Below are 16957 nucleotides of genomic sequence, written 5' to 3' on the forward strand. Positions count from 1 at the left end.
ATTAAGTAGAAGTAACTTACCTTACAAGTTCTAGGTTGAAATCCCTCTTTGGAAGCTCCAAATCGCCCAAACAATGAATAAATGTGTCAAAAATGACACATTCTCATATTAAATGAAGGCACTGCCTTTAGCGATTTTCGAACCTGCGGTTAGGGGATCACATTTGTGGTCTCGTTTCTGCAAGAGAACGTCCGCATCTGCGAAGTTGGACTAGGCTGACTGGGACCGCTTCTGCGGTCCGGGGGTCACTCCTGCGGTTCCTCTTCTGCGTAAGAGGAGCCACATTTGCGGTTCTTGGGCTCCTCCCCTGGGTCGCACTTGCGAAGGCTGGACCGCTTCTGCGGTCTTGCACCTGCAGCTGACCAACTGCAGGTGCGGTTATGACAGATACTAGGAGCTTCAGCTCCTTCCAAAACTTTCCAACTTCACTCGAGCCTCGTCTAATTGACACTCGGGGCCCCTGGGCCCTGTCCGAACATACCGACAAGTTTGAAATCATAAAACGGACTCTTTCGAACCCTTGAAATGCCCGAAACAACTCTAAATCTAAGAATCACCCCCTAAAACCAACTGATCCAAACTTATGAACTTCAAGTTCTTCAATTTACATCTAATGTGACGAAACACACTTGGACTACTCGGATTGACACCAAATTTCACAAATCGCCCAAACAATGAATAAATGTGTCAAAAATGATACATTTCTATATTAAATGAAGGCACTGCCTTTAGCGATTTCCGCACTTGCGGTTAAGGGATCGCATCTGCGGTCTCTCTTCTGCGAGAGAACGTCCGCATCTGCGGAGTTGGGCTGGGCTAGCTGGGACCGCTTATGCGGTCTGGGGGCCACTCCTGCGGTTCCGCTTCTGCATAAGAGGAGTCGCATCTGCGGTTCCTAGGCTCCTCCTCTGGTCCGCACTTGCGAAGGCTGGACCGCTTCTACGGTCTCGCACCTGCAGCTGACCAACTGCAAGTGCGGTTATGATAGATACCAGGAGCTTCAGGTCCTTCCAAAACTTTTCAACTTCACTCGAGCCTCGTTTGATTGATGCTCAGGGCCCTTGGGCCCCGTCTGAACATACCGACAAGTTTGAAATCACAAAACAGACTCGCTCGAACCCTCGGAACGCCCGAAACAACGCTAAATCCAAGAATCACCCCCTAAAACCAATTGATCCAAACTTATGAACTTCAAGTTCTTCAATTTACATCTAATGCGACGAAACACACTTATACTACTCGGATTGACACCAAATTTTGTGTGCAACTCTTAAATGATAATACGGAACTATTCCCGATCTCGGAACTCCGTTCAGACCTCGATAACACAAAAACCCTCTCCAAACCAAATATTTAAGAACTTCAAAATTCTTAAGGAATCAACTTTCACTATTAGGCGCCAAAAGCTCTCAAGTCATCCAAAACCTGATCCGGACATATGCCCAAGTCCGAAATCATCATACGAACTTGTTGGAACCTTCAAATTTGGATTCCGAGGTCGTTTACTCAACACGTTGACCGAAGTCAAATTTGGCATTTTAAGCCAACCTTAAGGAACCAAGTGTTCCGATTTCAACCAAAACTCTTCTAAATCCCGAACCAACCATTCTCGCAAGTCATAAATCAGTAAAAACAATTGTGGAAAGTCTTATTTAGGGAAACGGGATTCTAAAAAGTAAAATGACCATTCGGATCGTTACAATAGGGAGGTTGTTTTTGTGAAGGTGCAGAGGCAATAGAGAGAGGAAGAGAAGAGGGAAAGAATTGGGCTTTCGACGGCTGTAGGTTAAGGAGGCGAGAAAGGGGGATTTACCTCTAAATTATAGGGATTTTAACTTATTAATTACTGGGATATTAGATACAAGCATTTATTGAGATATGCTATGAATGTAATTTAAACTGCTAGTTTTAAAATAATTTGAAAGGCATGTTGTTTATGCTAATAGTTCCTTAAAAAAGACCAACCATGTAAAAATCTCCCAAATAATTAAATGAGCCAGTTGGTCGTGACCAGCCCATCAGCTATTTGGCTCAACCACAATTTCGCTTTTAAAAGAGAAGTTATATAAATGAAAATTTTGACTTAGTTAACTTATAGTTTCAAAGAAACACCGGGATGGTGAAGAGAATGAAATTTAAACTATATTGTATGGGTTTGAATCTAAATGACCTCATGATTATTATTATATAAACTGTAGACTATAGTTGGACCTTCGACACTCTGCCTAAACTACACAATTAGATTTTTTTTTTAAATTATACTGGACAAACCTTTTTTAAACTGTTGTCAATATTTTGACTTCATTAAGAAAATATTTGGAAAAATAGCTCTGCTCAAAATTTTAAAATACTTCTAGCCAAAATTTTGAAGCACCAGAAATTATGACGATCACTAGAATTTTCAGCCACGATACTGAAAAATTCTGGTGATCCGTCATAATTTATGGCAAAATCCTAACGATCACCATAACTGTTGCGTGCTTTAAAATTTTGGCGAGCTAACTTTAAAATTCTAAAGGATTTTTTTTTCTTCAAACTTTTGTTATCCGTATAAAAAAAATCAATAGATGCTCATAAGTGTCCTATTTTTGGCATTCAACAAGAGAAAATCTCACTTTATACCCATTAAACCCAAACTATTTACCCTTAAATACCCAAACCTAAACTATTTACTTTTCCTACCTATGCAACCAAGATTATTTACCCGACCCACAGCTATTTGCCTTCGCATTCGAAGTACATAATGTTAAAACATCTGACTTCATTTTTGCTAGCTTACTTGATAGTGGACTTAAATGGATCTACTTCTTCTCTGCTAGATCGGTCTTAATTAAGAGGGTCAACCCAAGCTATTGTTCTACCTCCTCTTCTTATGATTTTTATGTGTGTATGAAGACCCATCATTGTTGAGCTTGAAGCTCCAGAATTTGAAATTATATTTTGAAGATTTATTATTTGATTCGATGTGGGTGCTATAAAATATTGTTTATAGTATCTTCGAGTAAACTTCCCAGATCTAAATTTTTATGTGTATTTGAATATCCACCATCATTGGGCTTGAAGCTCAATTTTATTTTTGAAAATTTCTTGTTTAATTCAAAGTGGGTGCTGTTAAATATTGCTTATAGTACCTTCTGAAAGTTCATACTGCAATTTGATAGCATTTGGAGCTGATTTGATGTGATTGAGACCGAAATTTTCAGCTGAAAATCGAAGAAGAATACAACAACCCAATAGTATATCGCTACAGTATACAATATGTTGTAGGAGTATATAGCTATACTGCAACAATATACTATTATAGTTTACAATATACTGCAATGGAATATTGTAATAATCGAAGAAGAACACAGTTACCTAACAGTATACCGCTATAGTATACAATATACTATAGGAGTATATAGTTATACTGCAACAGTATACTATTATAGTATACAATATATTGTTATAGTATACTGTAATAATATGCAATATACTATAATAGTATACTTATTACTCGTAAATTCACTTGCATTTTCCCTTTTAATTTGCTTTAAGCTTTTACCCAGCGTGAGGGGCAAAATTGTTTTAAAAAAAATTATAGTATGCTATATAATGTAATGGTATACTCTTACAATTAGATCCTTTTAGAATTTTTTGAAATTTTTATTGAAAATTGATATTATTTCAGTTTAATAATTGAATTAATTTTTTTTAACTCTTTGCGTACAATTGTATACCTTGTTGGTATAGCAATATACTATACTGGTATCATATATTAGTTAATTTTTATTGTATTAGCTACATTTAATTGGTACACAATTTAATTTTTCTTTAGTAATAGTATAAAAAGAGAATAATAAAAAATAGTGAAACAAGTAAATGAAATTAGATTATGAAGAGAAAAAAAATATAATAAAAAAATTTAAATGAAATTAGAAAAGGAAAAAAAGAAAGAAATAAGAAGAAAACGAGAAAAAAAAAAAGGAGAAAGAAAAAAAAAGGAAAAAAAGAAAGAAAAGAAGCATAGAAATAAAAAATAATTAGATAATAAAGAAAAAATTCTCCACAAAACCACTATAAATAAGAAATATAATTAGTTTATGGGTAAAAAAATAAATGAATAGACAATAATAAATAATTTTATTTTTGTGGGTAACTGTGTCATTGTCCCTTCAAACAATACATTCTGGACTTTTTTCGGTTGCAGACAAGCCCAACTTCTTTACTGGGAACTAGTTGGGTTGGCCCATCTGACTTTGCTGAACAAGTCCAATGTTAACATTTTAGTCAAGGTACATTGTCACTGAAGATTTTGCTGCGCTGTGCACGTCAAAACCTTCAAAAACTCCGTTAGCTTTGCCGGGAAAATCATCCCCAACGTCATCTCCGGTGAATTTCCGGATGTGTGCTACTTTACGCCGTATGCGCATCAATTACAAGGTGGGTCATTTTACCCTGTTTCCAACATCCTTGCACACTTCACAACTGCTAGTTTTACACTTCCTCACACCACCACACAAAGTCCTAAACCCTAAAGTTACCAGCTTTTCTACTGAAAGCTCATATTGCAGTTCAAATTCATTAAATTCTGAAAATGGATTTGATTTTCTTGAACAGTTTTCCCCTTTTAAGAATTTAGCAAACTCTTCTACTTACACTGTCATTACCTCAAATGAGAGGCGTAAAATTGTTGTGGGGTTATCAAGAATGATAAAAAATGAAAAAGGTTACATTTTGGAAGCATTTTCAAGAGATTTTTGCCCATCTTTTTTGGTAAAAATTATGAAGTTGATTGGTAATAGGGAAGTTGCATTTGCATTCTTTAAGTATGTTTTTCAAGATTATTCTGAGAGTACAGTGAAGTCATGTTGTATTAGTGCGCATTTATTGGCTGCTGGACAGTTGAGGCTATTGGCACAGGATATGATATCTTGGATCATTAGGAGGATTGGAAAATGTAGGAGTGACGAGATTGTGGAGTTCATGTGGAGGGAGCATTATAAGTATGAGTGTGACTTTTCGGTTCTTGATTCATTAATGCGGGCTTTTTTAACCGCAGAAATGGTTTCGGCTGCATTAGATATTTTGAGTAAGATGAGAGACTGTGGGTTGTGGCCGAGTTCTTCAGCTATCGGCATCTTATTTAAGTTGTTGCTTAGGATTGGTGATTATGGTAGTGTCTGGAAGTTATTTCGGGATATGTTGCATAAAGGGCCTCATCCTACTAACAATCTCTTTAATGTAATGATTCTTGGATATTGTAGAAAAGGCAGTCTTCGAACGGGAGAGAGTTTATGTCATCTCATGAGGAAGTTTGGATGTGAGCCAGATGTTTTTACATATAATATTTTGATCAATGCATACTGTATTAGAGGATGGACTTCAGATGCATTGCACTGGGTGCATATGATGATTGATCATGGATGTAATCCAAGTATCTCTACCTTTAGTACGGTAATTAATGCCCTATGCAAAGAAGGCAACATGATGGAAGCCAGAAAAGTGTTTGATGGAATGCAAGAGGTGGGTGTCTTTCCTAGCACCATCACATATAATGCTTTGATGGATGGCTACGTTAAAGCACGGGAAATTTATCAAGCAAATATGCTATATGAAGAAATGAAAAAGAAGGGTGTAGTTCCAGATGCTATAACTCTTAACATTTTGGTGGCAGGTCACTATAAGTATGGTAGGGAAGAGGATGGCGACCGATTATTATGGGACCTAACAGTGACAGGACTTTTTCCAGATTGTTTATTCTCTGATGTATCAATTGCAGGATTGTGTTGGGCAGGAAGGTTGAACGAGGCTGTAACATTGTTGGATAGTATGCTTGAGAAGGGGATACCTGTTAGTGTAATAGCTTTTAATTCCATTATTGCTGCTTACAGCAAAGAAGGGTTAGAAGAAAAAGCATTTGAAGTCTATAATATTATGGTTCAGTTTGGTCAGACTCCTTCAGCTTCCACGTGTGCTTCCCTTCTCATGGGTTTGGCAACGACAGGGAGGCTGCAAGAAGCGAGAAATTTAATGGCTAAGATGATTGCAATGTCCTTCCCTGTTAATAGAACTGCTTTCACTGTGCTTCTGGATGGGTATTTTAAGAAAGGGGATGTAATAGGAGCTAGAATATTGTGGGAAGAAATGGAAATGATGGGAATCGCTCCTGATTCTGTTGCTTTTTCTGCATTGATAGATGGGCTTGCTAAAGCAGGATCTGTTGAAGATGCGTATGGTGCCTTTTTCCAGATGACTAGGAAAGGGCTTGTGCCAAATAATTTTGTTTATAATTCGCTAATTACTGGTTTCTGTAATAGCGGAAAACTGAATGAAGCTCAGAAACTAGAGAGGGACATGAGGGATAGGGGTCTTCTCCCGGATGTCTTTACAATTAATACCATCATCAATGGTTTCTGCAAACAGGGAAGAATGAGATTAGCTGTTGACAGTTTTGTGGAAATGCAACGAAGTGGTATACAACCTGATATTGTTACATATAACACCTTGATCAACGGATTCTGCAAAGCATTCGACATGGTCAATGCGGATAACTTTATGACAAGAATGTATGCCAGTGGATGGGAACCTGATATCACAACCTACAATATAAAGCTTCATGGTTTCTGTAGTAGTAGGAGGATAAATCGAGCAGTTATGATGTTGGATGAGCTTGTATCTGCTGGAGTGGTGCCAAATACCGTTACATACAACACTATGATGAATAGTGCTTGCAATGACATATTGGACCGTGCAATGATTTTGGCAGCAAAGTTGCTTAAGATGGCATTCATCCCAAACACAGTTACAGCTAACTTACTACTTTCTCACCTATGGAAGCAGGGACTACCTCAGCGGGCGTTGATGTGGGGGCAGAAGTTGCGCGAAATTGGTTTTGAGTTTGATGAAATAACATATAAAATTTTGGACAATGCTTCTCACTATATACAAGAAAACACAGAATGTTGTACAGAAACAACAGGAAAGAGTCTCTTTCTAGACTTCCTCATGTACATTACCTATGACTACATACGTAGAAGTAAGGCTTATAATGATGAAAATGACAGCTCTTACGAACTAGTTGAGGATGGTCCTTGTGGGTCCTTCAAGTTAGTCAACAAGGCAATTGTATAGCCAATTTGATGAAAGAGCAAGAAACTAAATGATTACCAGCATAGAAATTTTTCTCGATCAATTTATGAAAGGTGAAGGGGAACTTTTCAGCAACGGTAAAGTTGTTTCCGTGTAACCTATAGGTTGTTCAAGCCGTGGAATCAGCTACTGATGCTTGAATCAGGGTGGCTGCTTACATCACAACCCCTTGGGGTGCGGCCCTTCCCTTGACCCTGCGTGAGTGTGTGATGTTTTGTGCACCAAACTGCCCTTTTTTAATTTACGAAAGGTAAACAAGCTTGGAAAGGACAACAGAAGAACCTACTGAAAGAACCAATGTGGCTTTAGTAAGTTTATCAGATTCTAAAGAAGCTTGATCATTTAGAACCGATGATGCTTCCCAATATTGGAATTGGAAACCACATCATGAAGCTGCAGTTTCTATGGCAATTTGCAAGATTTGTGAACAATGGTATGTACTTCTTACTTGGTATAGTTTGCTTTTTTAAGTTTTAGTATTATTTTCATTCGTACTTTCTAAAGACTTTTGCTCTTCTGTCTTTAGTTTTGAATCAACTTTGGAGACCTTTCTTGAATTTGAACTTCTTTGTTGTTGAAGAACGTCTTTCTCCCGTTGAAAATCATCAAATTGTTCTGGACTTGATAAGCTCGTATGTAGTTTCTCTTGTTGAATGAAAATAAATTGATGCTGGAATCTGGATTTAGAATCAACTATTTTGACTTTGTGTGTCATTGTTAATCTAGAAAAATTCTTCCAAAAATCGACATCTAACCTTCTGGCTTCCATATCTGCCTCCTACTTTTTGCCAGTATTGCCTTCTGAACTGCAATGAGCCCTCAATACTGTGCCTCTCCTGAAGTCTACTGTCCTTTCTTCACTTCCTGAAGTCTTGCTTTTCATTCAGAAATTTTACTCTCTCACCAAAAAGGCCAAGTTACCAGTGACAGCATTCTTGCTTGTCTATACCCAATTTTCAATTGATTTAGAACATCCTTAGTTTCCAGACTGCTTTTCTCAGTGCAACATTTTTGTCATTAGCTCAATGATGATTCTGAAGCTATTTAAAGTTTATCATGCTTTTACATTTTTAAGTTTGTTCACTCTCAGTTCTGTTGTCACATTTTCATGTGAATAATGAGGATATGGAAAGTCTGATGCGAGTGTGAATTCTTGCTTATAATAACTATGCTATAGTTTATCCATTTGGTCATCCCTTCTCAAAAGTTCTATCCACTTGGTTTCAAAAAAAATTATCCACTCTGGTTGTCTCAAATCTGATTCATTTTTTATCCTAAAAGAGAAAAGATGTTAAACCTGATTTTCTGTTTTTTCTTTCAGTTTGGAATATCAAACTGGGGCTAGCGGACAGCTTGACAAAGATGGTGTTACGACTCCTCTATCACCCCTCTGTGCACCTGTGGGAGAAGAGACTTAGATGCTGCTCAATGTCCGGTATTTGAATGATGTTTCCTTGAGTTGATAATGAAGGTAATGGAAAGATAAATTATTCCTATAGCTGGCGAGGGATGTGCCTAAAGATTTGTTCCTGAAAAGAACTGCTATGGTGAATGATAAAAGATCAAGTGCTCGGTTATGGGAAACATCGTGACAAAGGTTTTTTTCCAGCTGCTGAATTGAAGTTTCGCAGACCTGGCCCAAATAGAGCGAAATGGATGATGAGGATTCATATGCCGACCTCAACTAGCTAGACCTTTGTTGTTGCTGTTGTTATTGATTTTTTGCAAACCCGCCAACGCTGATGGATCTAGTAAGTTTATTTGTGAACATATCTTCATCTAGTGTAATTGTGTGTGCAACTTTCATATGAAGGTCTATGTCTTCGCAAACAAATATAGGTCAAACGTTGTGTTTTCCTACTCTGAACAATGATTTACTCTGAAACTAGAAGTTAATGCCATCCTTGCATTATACTAGAAACTAATTTCCTTTTCTTTTCAGCTTTATCCAATGTCTCTTGGTGATGAAGCTCACTCCCCCCCCCCCCCTCAACCCCAAGTAGAAAATGGCTATCTTGATGAATTCTGCGATTGAATTTTCACATTTCAGGATGCACAAAAGGCGTTGTCCAAACTACTGGTGATCAGTGTCATACTATGTTGCGCGGACTCTCCGAAACACTGCCGCACGTATCGGATTCTCCAAAAATACACTGCTTTTGGAGAACTCGATACGTACCCGACGACATGTTCGGAGTATCCGAGCAACATAGGTGCCATATGGTCGTTTGACCTTGGAGACTGTTGGAATGGCTGCACAAGGTTCTTGTGCCGTATATAGTATAATGGCTATGCAGAATATAGAACATGTTCTGGATCTTTGAGAAGCTAGAAAACTTACAGCCTAGTAGTATCAATCGGATCGGTTTCGATTCCCCTTCCCGGATCCTTCCTTTTGATAGAAGAAAAAAAGAGTGGTGTAATTTGATCAACAAATATACAATGTTAGAAGTATTTTCTTCCTTCCTCTTTTCCATATTTTTTTTGGATTTTTACATACCTATACACTATTTGAAATCTTATTACAAAAAATGTTTATATTTTGGTATTTACCCGACCTAAACACATTTTAGTTACAAAATATATGCAATCCATATATATATACAACTAATTATATATTATATAACTTATTTACAACTTATCTACAATTTTCATACATTATTTCTACCCATTTATATACAACTACAATATCATACTAACTTAGATACAATTTTTATACAATATTGTTCAACTTTCATACAATATTTAAATAAAAAATATATATATATATATATAAACAAATAATTTTTCTACAATTTTACTACAATTTTGTAAGTATAATGTATGTCATGTCTTCTTCTTCGAGTTTCAATATGAAATTTAGTCAAAATCAAGTCTAATCTTTACCAAAACACCCTCAAAATTGAGATATAAACTCCAAACCATATTCCCAATTGTTTGCAACAACACTCAATCCAAACAAATAATGTTTTTTGAAAACCCAAATTCGAATTCAAAGTTTCAAAGCTTTTTAATGCATGTCAATGGTGGAGTTGCTGCTTTCTTTTCCTTTGCTTTACATAGAGAGAGACATAGAGAGAATTTTCAATTGTTTGTAACAACACCCAATTCAAACAAATAATGTTTTTTGAAAACCCAAATTCGAATTCAAAGTTTCAAAGCTTTTTATTGGCTATCAATGGTGGAATTGTTGCTCTCTCTTCCTTTGCTCTACATTACTGAAATTAGGGATAGAGAGACGTAGAGAGAGCGCACAGGGGAGAGAGAGAGAGCATGAGGGAGAGAGAACAAGGATGAGAAATAATTGATTCATAATATAAATGGATACTCATTTAATTCCTAAAGTGTGTATAATTGGTAAATTTGTATATAAAAGGTAATTAAATTGAAACTTGAGTAGGGAGGGTAATAAAGTTTCCAATAGTGTGTAAATATGTAAAAATCCCTTCTTTTTTTTGGCAGGAGTGAGGTAGGAGCCGGCCCTTCTCCGAACGCGGGATGCTTTGCCGGGCTGTCCAAGGGCGGGGTGGGGGCATATCATTTCACTTTTAGTTGCTCTTAAGAGACGCAATTTTTCATTGGTTTATGTATTTATTGTGGTTGTATTGTACATGTGCCGAACTTAGTGGTCTTCTGATCCTCTGCAAACAATAAAAAAGAAATTATAACTTTCTTCAGTACGTTCAACGCTGTAAGTAGTCAACGTCTCCTGCGGTTGGCAGGTCCATATTGAAACTATATTCGTCAACGATTCCATAAAATATGGTTGAATAAGTACAATCTAATCAATTCGCCATTATTTCTTTGTCCGACTTGACTTGAAGTTTTCTTTCCTCCCCACCTTCCCTCTTTTTGTTCTTTGCTTTGTGTTTCTTTAGAAACAAAAATATATTCATGAAAAAACCACCTTAAGTAATTTCTTCCATCTGCTTAAGCCTTGAAGGATAAAATCACTTGGTATTTGTGTTGTGGAGGTGTAGAATAAGGCTGGTGCAGATACCACAGTAAAGTAAATAAATAAATTACATAATAGCTAACAAAAGATGCACAAGAGAATAGTGGCCTGCAATATTTTTTCCTGATAAATCAGAATAATGGCCTACAATGCAAATGCATAATCTGATGGCATGCAAAAAACTCCACGCTACTGATTGGTGCCTCTAGTCATTGCCACTAATGAGTTGAAATAACAATGCTTCATTTACTCGTTAAACTGGTTACTATGTTCTCTCATTCCATAAACCAGAATTCTTAACAACTTGATATCTGATATGCAGGAGGGGAAAAAAAACTGTTTTATATAACTTTAGCCTTCTGCATGATCATAAATCTTCTTCTGCTTATTCCACCAACATGTTCACTAAGTTTAGCCAAGTGAGCCATTCGCCTTTTCGTTGATTCTGAGGCTCCTGTCTGCTTTGGATTTTCCTCTACAACAGGTTCATCTTCGACACACTGGAAACTCGTGTCTGTGGAGCTATTCTCACCAGAAATCTGAATGATCTGCTTCAGAGTTTCTACTACCTGACTCATCTTTGGTCGATCTTTTGCAGATTTTAACAAACAAGTGTCAGCTAACTTTGCAATCTTTCGAGCTGCATTGAGCGAATACTGGTTCTCCAGCCTTGGATCCATGATCATACCAAATTTCCGGCTATCAGCAGGGTAACGTTTAACCCACTCCAGAAGTTTATGTTCTGATTTCGGTCTGTTCCTTTCTAGGGACCGCCGACCGGTTAGGATCTCATACAATACAACACCAAAACTCCACACATCACTTTTAGCTGTGAGATGTCCTGTTTCTATGTAATCAGGTGCTGCATATCCCCATGTTCCGACAACCTGGTTACAAAAGCGTGTTATTCATGGTCATTTGCCACTGAGATATCTAGGTATATTACCATAAGTAACTACTTCATTTTACACTGAAAATAAGAAAGAAAATCATTTGTGCTTTCTTTCTCATAAATGGTGTAAAACCTACAAATCTGAGAAGATCAATGTAACATACCGCTGTAGAGACGTGTGTGTGCATGCCAGTTGGGCCCTCTCTGGCAAGCCCGAAGTCTGAAAGCTTTGGCATGAAGTCATCATCCAAAAGTACATTTGATGACTTGAAATCACGATATATCACCTGTAAAATTGACAGAAAATGAACATGAAATTTGGATATATATACGATTGCTATAAAGCAGCAGAGCGATGAATCAGTATTTCCAAGCCTTCTAGTGGCTGATAAACAGAGACTCTACTGTTAAAAATCCTTTTAAACTGGAAAAAATGGGAAATGGATATGGAAAAATTCTCCTCAAAGAAATATTTCTTAGGTCATAAGGCTGACACCATTTCAATGAACCTTCACCTTCAGCAGAAAACTTTACTCTACAGTAAATGTTAGGACATCAGATGGAAAAAAATTAGAAGCAAAGCTATGAAGGTTCAGCATTCGGATTTAACTCTTTTAAGAATCTGATCACTCAAAATGTGCTTCCAGAAGTGACATCCATCCAATCCAAATTGTTAGATGGCCATGTAATTGTCAACTCAATACTCTATCTCAAACTCTTATTAAAATTTCACAGAAGGCTAATCAGGTAATATCTGGATGCAATCTGCATTACCTGACACTATTTCTCTCAAATTTATTCTAAATTTGAAGACTTATAGTGATTTTGATTTTTTTTTTTCTTTTACAGAGAAACATAATAAATAGAACTCATCCATACTCATCATCTGTTTTAATTCTCCTTGTTATTGCTTGACGTAAAATTGCAAATAGTATCAACAGGGTTGTATATTGAGGAAAAATCTGGCTAAGAGTTTATACTCTTGTAATCTTATAACTCAAAATTAGGAAGAAAACCACAGAAGCTATTTAAAAAAATACCTGAACTTCCAATTCTTCATGCAAATAAGCCAGTCCCTCAGCTGCTCCAAGAGCCATTTGCAGTCTTCTTTTCCAAGAAAGAAGAGGAAAAGCGGTATTGAAGAGATGATCTTCTAGGCTTCTGTTGGACATGAATTCATAAACAAGTAGCCGCTGAATACCTCTTTCCCCATCAACGGCACAATATCCTATTAGTTTGACGAGATTTGGGTGATCTACCACTCCCAGAAACTGCACTTCTGCTACCCATTGTTTATGACCCTACATAACAATTAGAGGATCAACACGATACTACAGCTTACGATAAGATACAGCTTAAATTGTTTAGCTTCTAAAACAAAAGACTCCAGACTTCAGTTTGCAAGCACACAATAATTATCTAGAGAAGCGAGATGTGATAACCACAACTTGCTGCAAAGTAAATGCTGAAAATTAGATCTTTCAACCAATGGCAAAAAAAAAAAAAAAAAACTGGAATAAAATCAGATCATTCGAAACAGCTTGCAATATAGAAATGATACACATTTCGGCAGAAATCGAATGATAATTTGAACCTCTGCATATCACAGTAGATCAAATCGCCAAAGAAAGCTAAAAATGACTTGGAAATAGTATTGAAAGCACAGTGCAGCGAGAAAACAGAAATGTAAATAAATCAAAGTTGTCTATGATTCCTCTCTTCCATAACCAAGATACATACGTACAACACGTACATTCTCCTTGAATAGTCCCATGAGGATGCGGAAGCAGCTGCTAATTTTAAGGGCATTACTCTTTTTAGTAAGATGTAAGATTAAAACATCACCTTTCACCATAGAAAGAGGCCAAATTGTTATAATGTAAGTAGCATACATCTTCTGTAACATAGCAACAAAAAATAGAAAAGACAACTGAAATTACGCTGCTTACATAGACCTTTAAAGACAACAAAGAATGATGCATATCATTAATGCTTCATTACCAGACAAAGCTGCTATAAACAATTCCACATATAGCAACAACTTAACAGATAAGGCCATACTCAAGCCACTAAAACACATATGTGGGCATTTAATAATTTGCAACATTGGTCACTAAGTTTTGGTTACCAGCCAAACTTAACACAAATTCAAAGATCACATACACACACACACACACACACACACACACACACACACACAAAAAAAAAAAAAAAAAAGTTACCTGATAACCATCTCTATTGAGCTTTTTAATGGCAACAACAGTTGATTCACCCTTCCCATCAGCAGGCTTAATAGTACCCTTATATACACATCCAAAACCTCCTTCTCCAATCTTAAGTAATCTATTAAAATTATTAGTTGCTTGTTTAAGCTCAGAGAATGTAAAAACCCTCAAGTTCTGAGCTTTCCCTTCATACAAATCAGAGAAGCTACGAGGAGAAGAAGTTGAACATGAAGACTTAGTCACCCTTTCTGCACCACCACCTGATATATCTGATTTGCTCAGATCTTGAAGTACAACTGGTGCTGATTTTCTTTCCCTATTTCTATTTCTATCCTTAAAGTAAAAGAAACACTTCATTTTCCACCCTTTACAAATGGGTTACAGAACTTTCAAGATTCAATTTTTAACTCCCAGAGCTAAGTAACAGCCATTGAATTCCTGCATAAAACCACAACATCAAAAGTAAGAGACTCTAACTACATCAAAAATAGCTTTTTAACCAAAATTCAAAGTACACAAAATAAAAAACACATGAAAAATGGATATAAAACAAGGAAAAATTATAACCCAGATGGAACATAGCAAGAAAATGGTAGCACAGAATCAAAAAAAGACTAGTAGTGAATAACGCATGCAAAAAGAGAAAAAAAATGTTTCTTAATAGCAAGAAAATGGTAGTGCACAATCAAAAAAACACTAGTATGTGACAGTTTTACTCTTTTGGTTATGTATTTCTAAAAGTTGGACCCGTGATTTTGTTCAACCGCTTGGACTCTTTTTATCACAAGAAAAGTACTACTCCTATCAGCTATCCAAGTTGGTGGAAGAAGAGAAGAAATTAAGCTTCTACCATATATTATAGAGGGTCCAAACTCGCTTTTGAATTTTGCTCAGAGTCAGAATATATTCAACATTTTAATTCTTCAACTCCTTTTGGATTTGGTAACCACTCTTTCTTAGACCAAAGACTCTCTTTTTCTTTGGACGCTTCCTCTCCTCTCTCTTCAAGAGGGGGTGGGGAGGTGGGGGTTGGGGTGGGGTGAGGTGGGGGAAATAGATATCTTTTGTCAGATTTTGCCAACTATGTTTCTATTTATATATACAGTTCTGTCTTTTTCATTTCTCTTCTTTAATCTTTCTTTTTTTATAATCAGACATAAGGGTGCTAGTAGTTACCTAGTACATAATGGTCAAACTTATCTTTTGTTGTTGTTCAGAAGACTAGGACATTTTTGAAGTTGTTGTTACAAATGGGGTATAAAATTTTTGTGTGTTAGGCTCTTGATTGGTATTTCCTCACTCAATAGTCTTTTAAATAATTGTAGTGTCACACCAACTTGCGTATATTTGTTGATTTCCACAAGTACAGATTAAATAAATTTTTTCGCCAAGTCGCCTAATAATATATTTAATTTCATTTAATTGACCATTAAGCTAATTTTGGACGCTTCTTCGCTCAATAATTTGATAATAAATGTTGTTCTCATATGGTGGAATCGAACTTATATTTCAAGAATACAATGTAAATATTTTTAGATAATGGTTAAATGGAAAACATTTCTTTTATATTGTATTTCAGACTTAGAAATCTATTGTAGATTAAGCAAATCAAATAAGAGAATGCAATAAAAATTAGACACGTGAACGCTCAATCAAATGATAAGCAAACTTTCTTATTATTGATTTTCTGTATCAGCTCCTCTACGAAGAAAATTATATTCAAATGTAAACCAAATAAAGTTTTCTCTTTTTGCATTCTTTCTTTAGAGATTTTGGACATGAGAATTGAAAAATTCCAGAAAAATAATTTTTTTTAAGTGAAAATAGTATTTTAAAAAAATTCAAATTTTTAAGTGAAAATTAAAAATTTCGGGTCCAAACACTAATTCAGAACAAAAATGAAATTTTTTCTCTCTAAAAATCTTTTGGCTCCTCATTTTCGTACTATAAATTTTCGTTTTTCCTTTTGTTTTCAATTCGGTGAGTTTGTGTTGCGTAAGTTGTATTAAAGAGACGCGCAATTTAAACGTGAAAGTTTTAGTTAAGGATAGAGAAAACTATTTAATCTACCGGATTTTTAGATAATTGATAAATTTTATTGTCAGGTTCAAGAAAGAAAAAAAATACAAAATTTGATATTTATTAGCTGGCGTGACGTTACTTCTTGTATCACTCAAATATTGAAGTCTTCTTCTGAGAAGAAAGTTCTTATTTCTAACTAGTTTATCGGCACGTGCATTGCACGTGTATCCCATATTAATTTTATATAACGTATATTTAAATCTAAAATGGTTAAGTTACAAATTCAAATATACATATTCTATAAATATTTGATTGAAATATAAATTACAAATCCAAATATACAAAAGTTATCACTTATTACCTATCCTTAATACCTCCTTAATATCTCTTTTTGTTTGGTTGTGCGATAATGGTTGTATATCATAGATTTTTTTCTTAATATTTGCGACTAAAATTAAAGGCTTAATATAGAACCCGTTTGGCTTAGCTGATTTAGAGTAGCTGATAAGCATTAGGTGCTGAAAAGCACTTTTAAGTGTTGAAGCTGATTTAAAAAATAAGCAGTTACGTGTTTGGATAAAAGTACTAAAATTAATAATAAGCAGGTGAAGAATTGGGTATACAAAGAGTTTTGTTTTAAAAAGAAGTATTTTAGGGATAGAATAGTAAATATTTTGGTCAAACCTAAAGTGCTTATAAACTGAAATTTGATAAGTTAGGGGACATTAACTT

The 16957-nt window shown here is 35.7% G+C and overlaps 2 protein-coding genes across 2 annotated transcripts; one reads left to right on the plus strand and one right to left on the minus strand.

Annotated features, from left to right (window-relative positions):
* The first annotated feature begins 4268 nt into the window (after positions 1-4268).
* LOC107821987 (uncharacterized) lies at positions 4269-9631 on the plus strand. The gene is made up of 3 exons (XM_016648481.2): positions 4269-7564; positions 8453-8882; positions 9182-9631. Exon 1 carries the CDS (start codon positions 4384-4386, stop codon positions 7111-7113), a length of 2730 nt encoding a protein of 909 aa, XP_016503967.2. The 5' UTR covers positions 4269-4383; the 3' UTR covers positions 7114-7564; positions 8453-8882; positions 9182-9631.
* A 1545-nt stretch (positions 9632-11176) lies between these two features.
* Positions 11177-15190, minus strand: LOC107821988 (putative serine/threonine-protein kinase PBL19). Its single transcript, XM_075257414.1, has 5 exons — positions 15054-15190; positions 14201-14641; positions 13019-13279; positions 12143-12265; positions 11177-11973 (listed from the first exon to the last, which is right to left on the minus strand). Exons 2-5 carry the CDS (start codon positions 14558-14560, stop codon positions 11428-11430), a joined length of 1290 nt encoding a protein of 429 aa, XP_075113515.1. The 5' UTR covers positions 14561-14641; positions 15054-15190; the 3' UTR covers positions 11177-11427.
* Positions 15191-16957: the final 1767 nt, after the last annotated feature.

This window comes from Nicotiana tabacum, chromosome 7 (assembly GCF_000715075.1).
Source record: "Nicotiana tabacum cultivar K326 chromosome 7, ASM71507v2, whole genome shotgun sequence".
Classification (NCBI taxonomy): Eukaryota; Viridiplantae; Streptophyta; class Magnoliopsida; order Solanales; family Solanaceae; genus Nicotiana; species Nicotiana tabacum.

Coding starts and splice junctions, on each gene's coding strand:
- LOC107821988 (XM_075257414.1), bottom strand. CDS start 14,560: ATGAAGTGTTTCTTTTACTTTAAGGATAGAAATAGAAATAGGGAAAGA. Junction 12,266..13,018: donor ATGAAGAATTGGAAGTTCAG/GTATTTTTTTAA, acceptor TCAATTTTACAG/GTGATATATCGTGATTTCAA. Junction 11,974..12,142: donor ACACACACGTCTCTACAGCG/GTATGTTACATT, acceptor TTTTGTAACCAG/GTTGTCGGAACATGGGGATA.
- LOC107821987 (XM_016648481.2), top strand. CDS start 4,384: ATGTGTGCTACTTTACGCCGTATGCGCATCAATTACAAGGTGGGTCAT.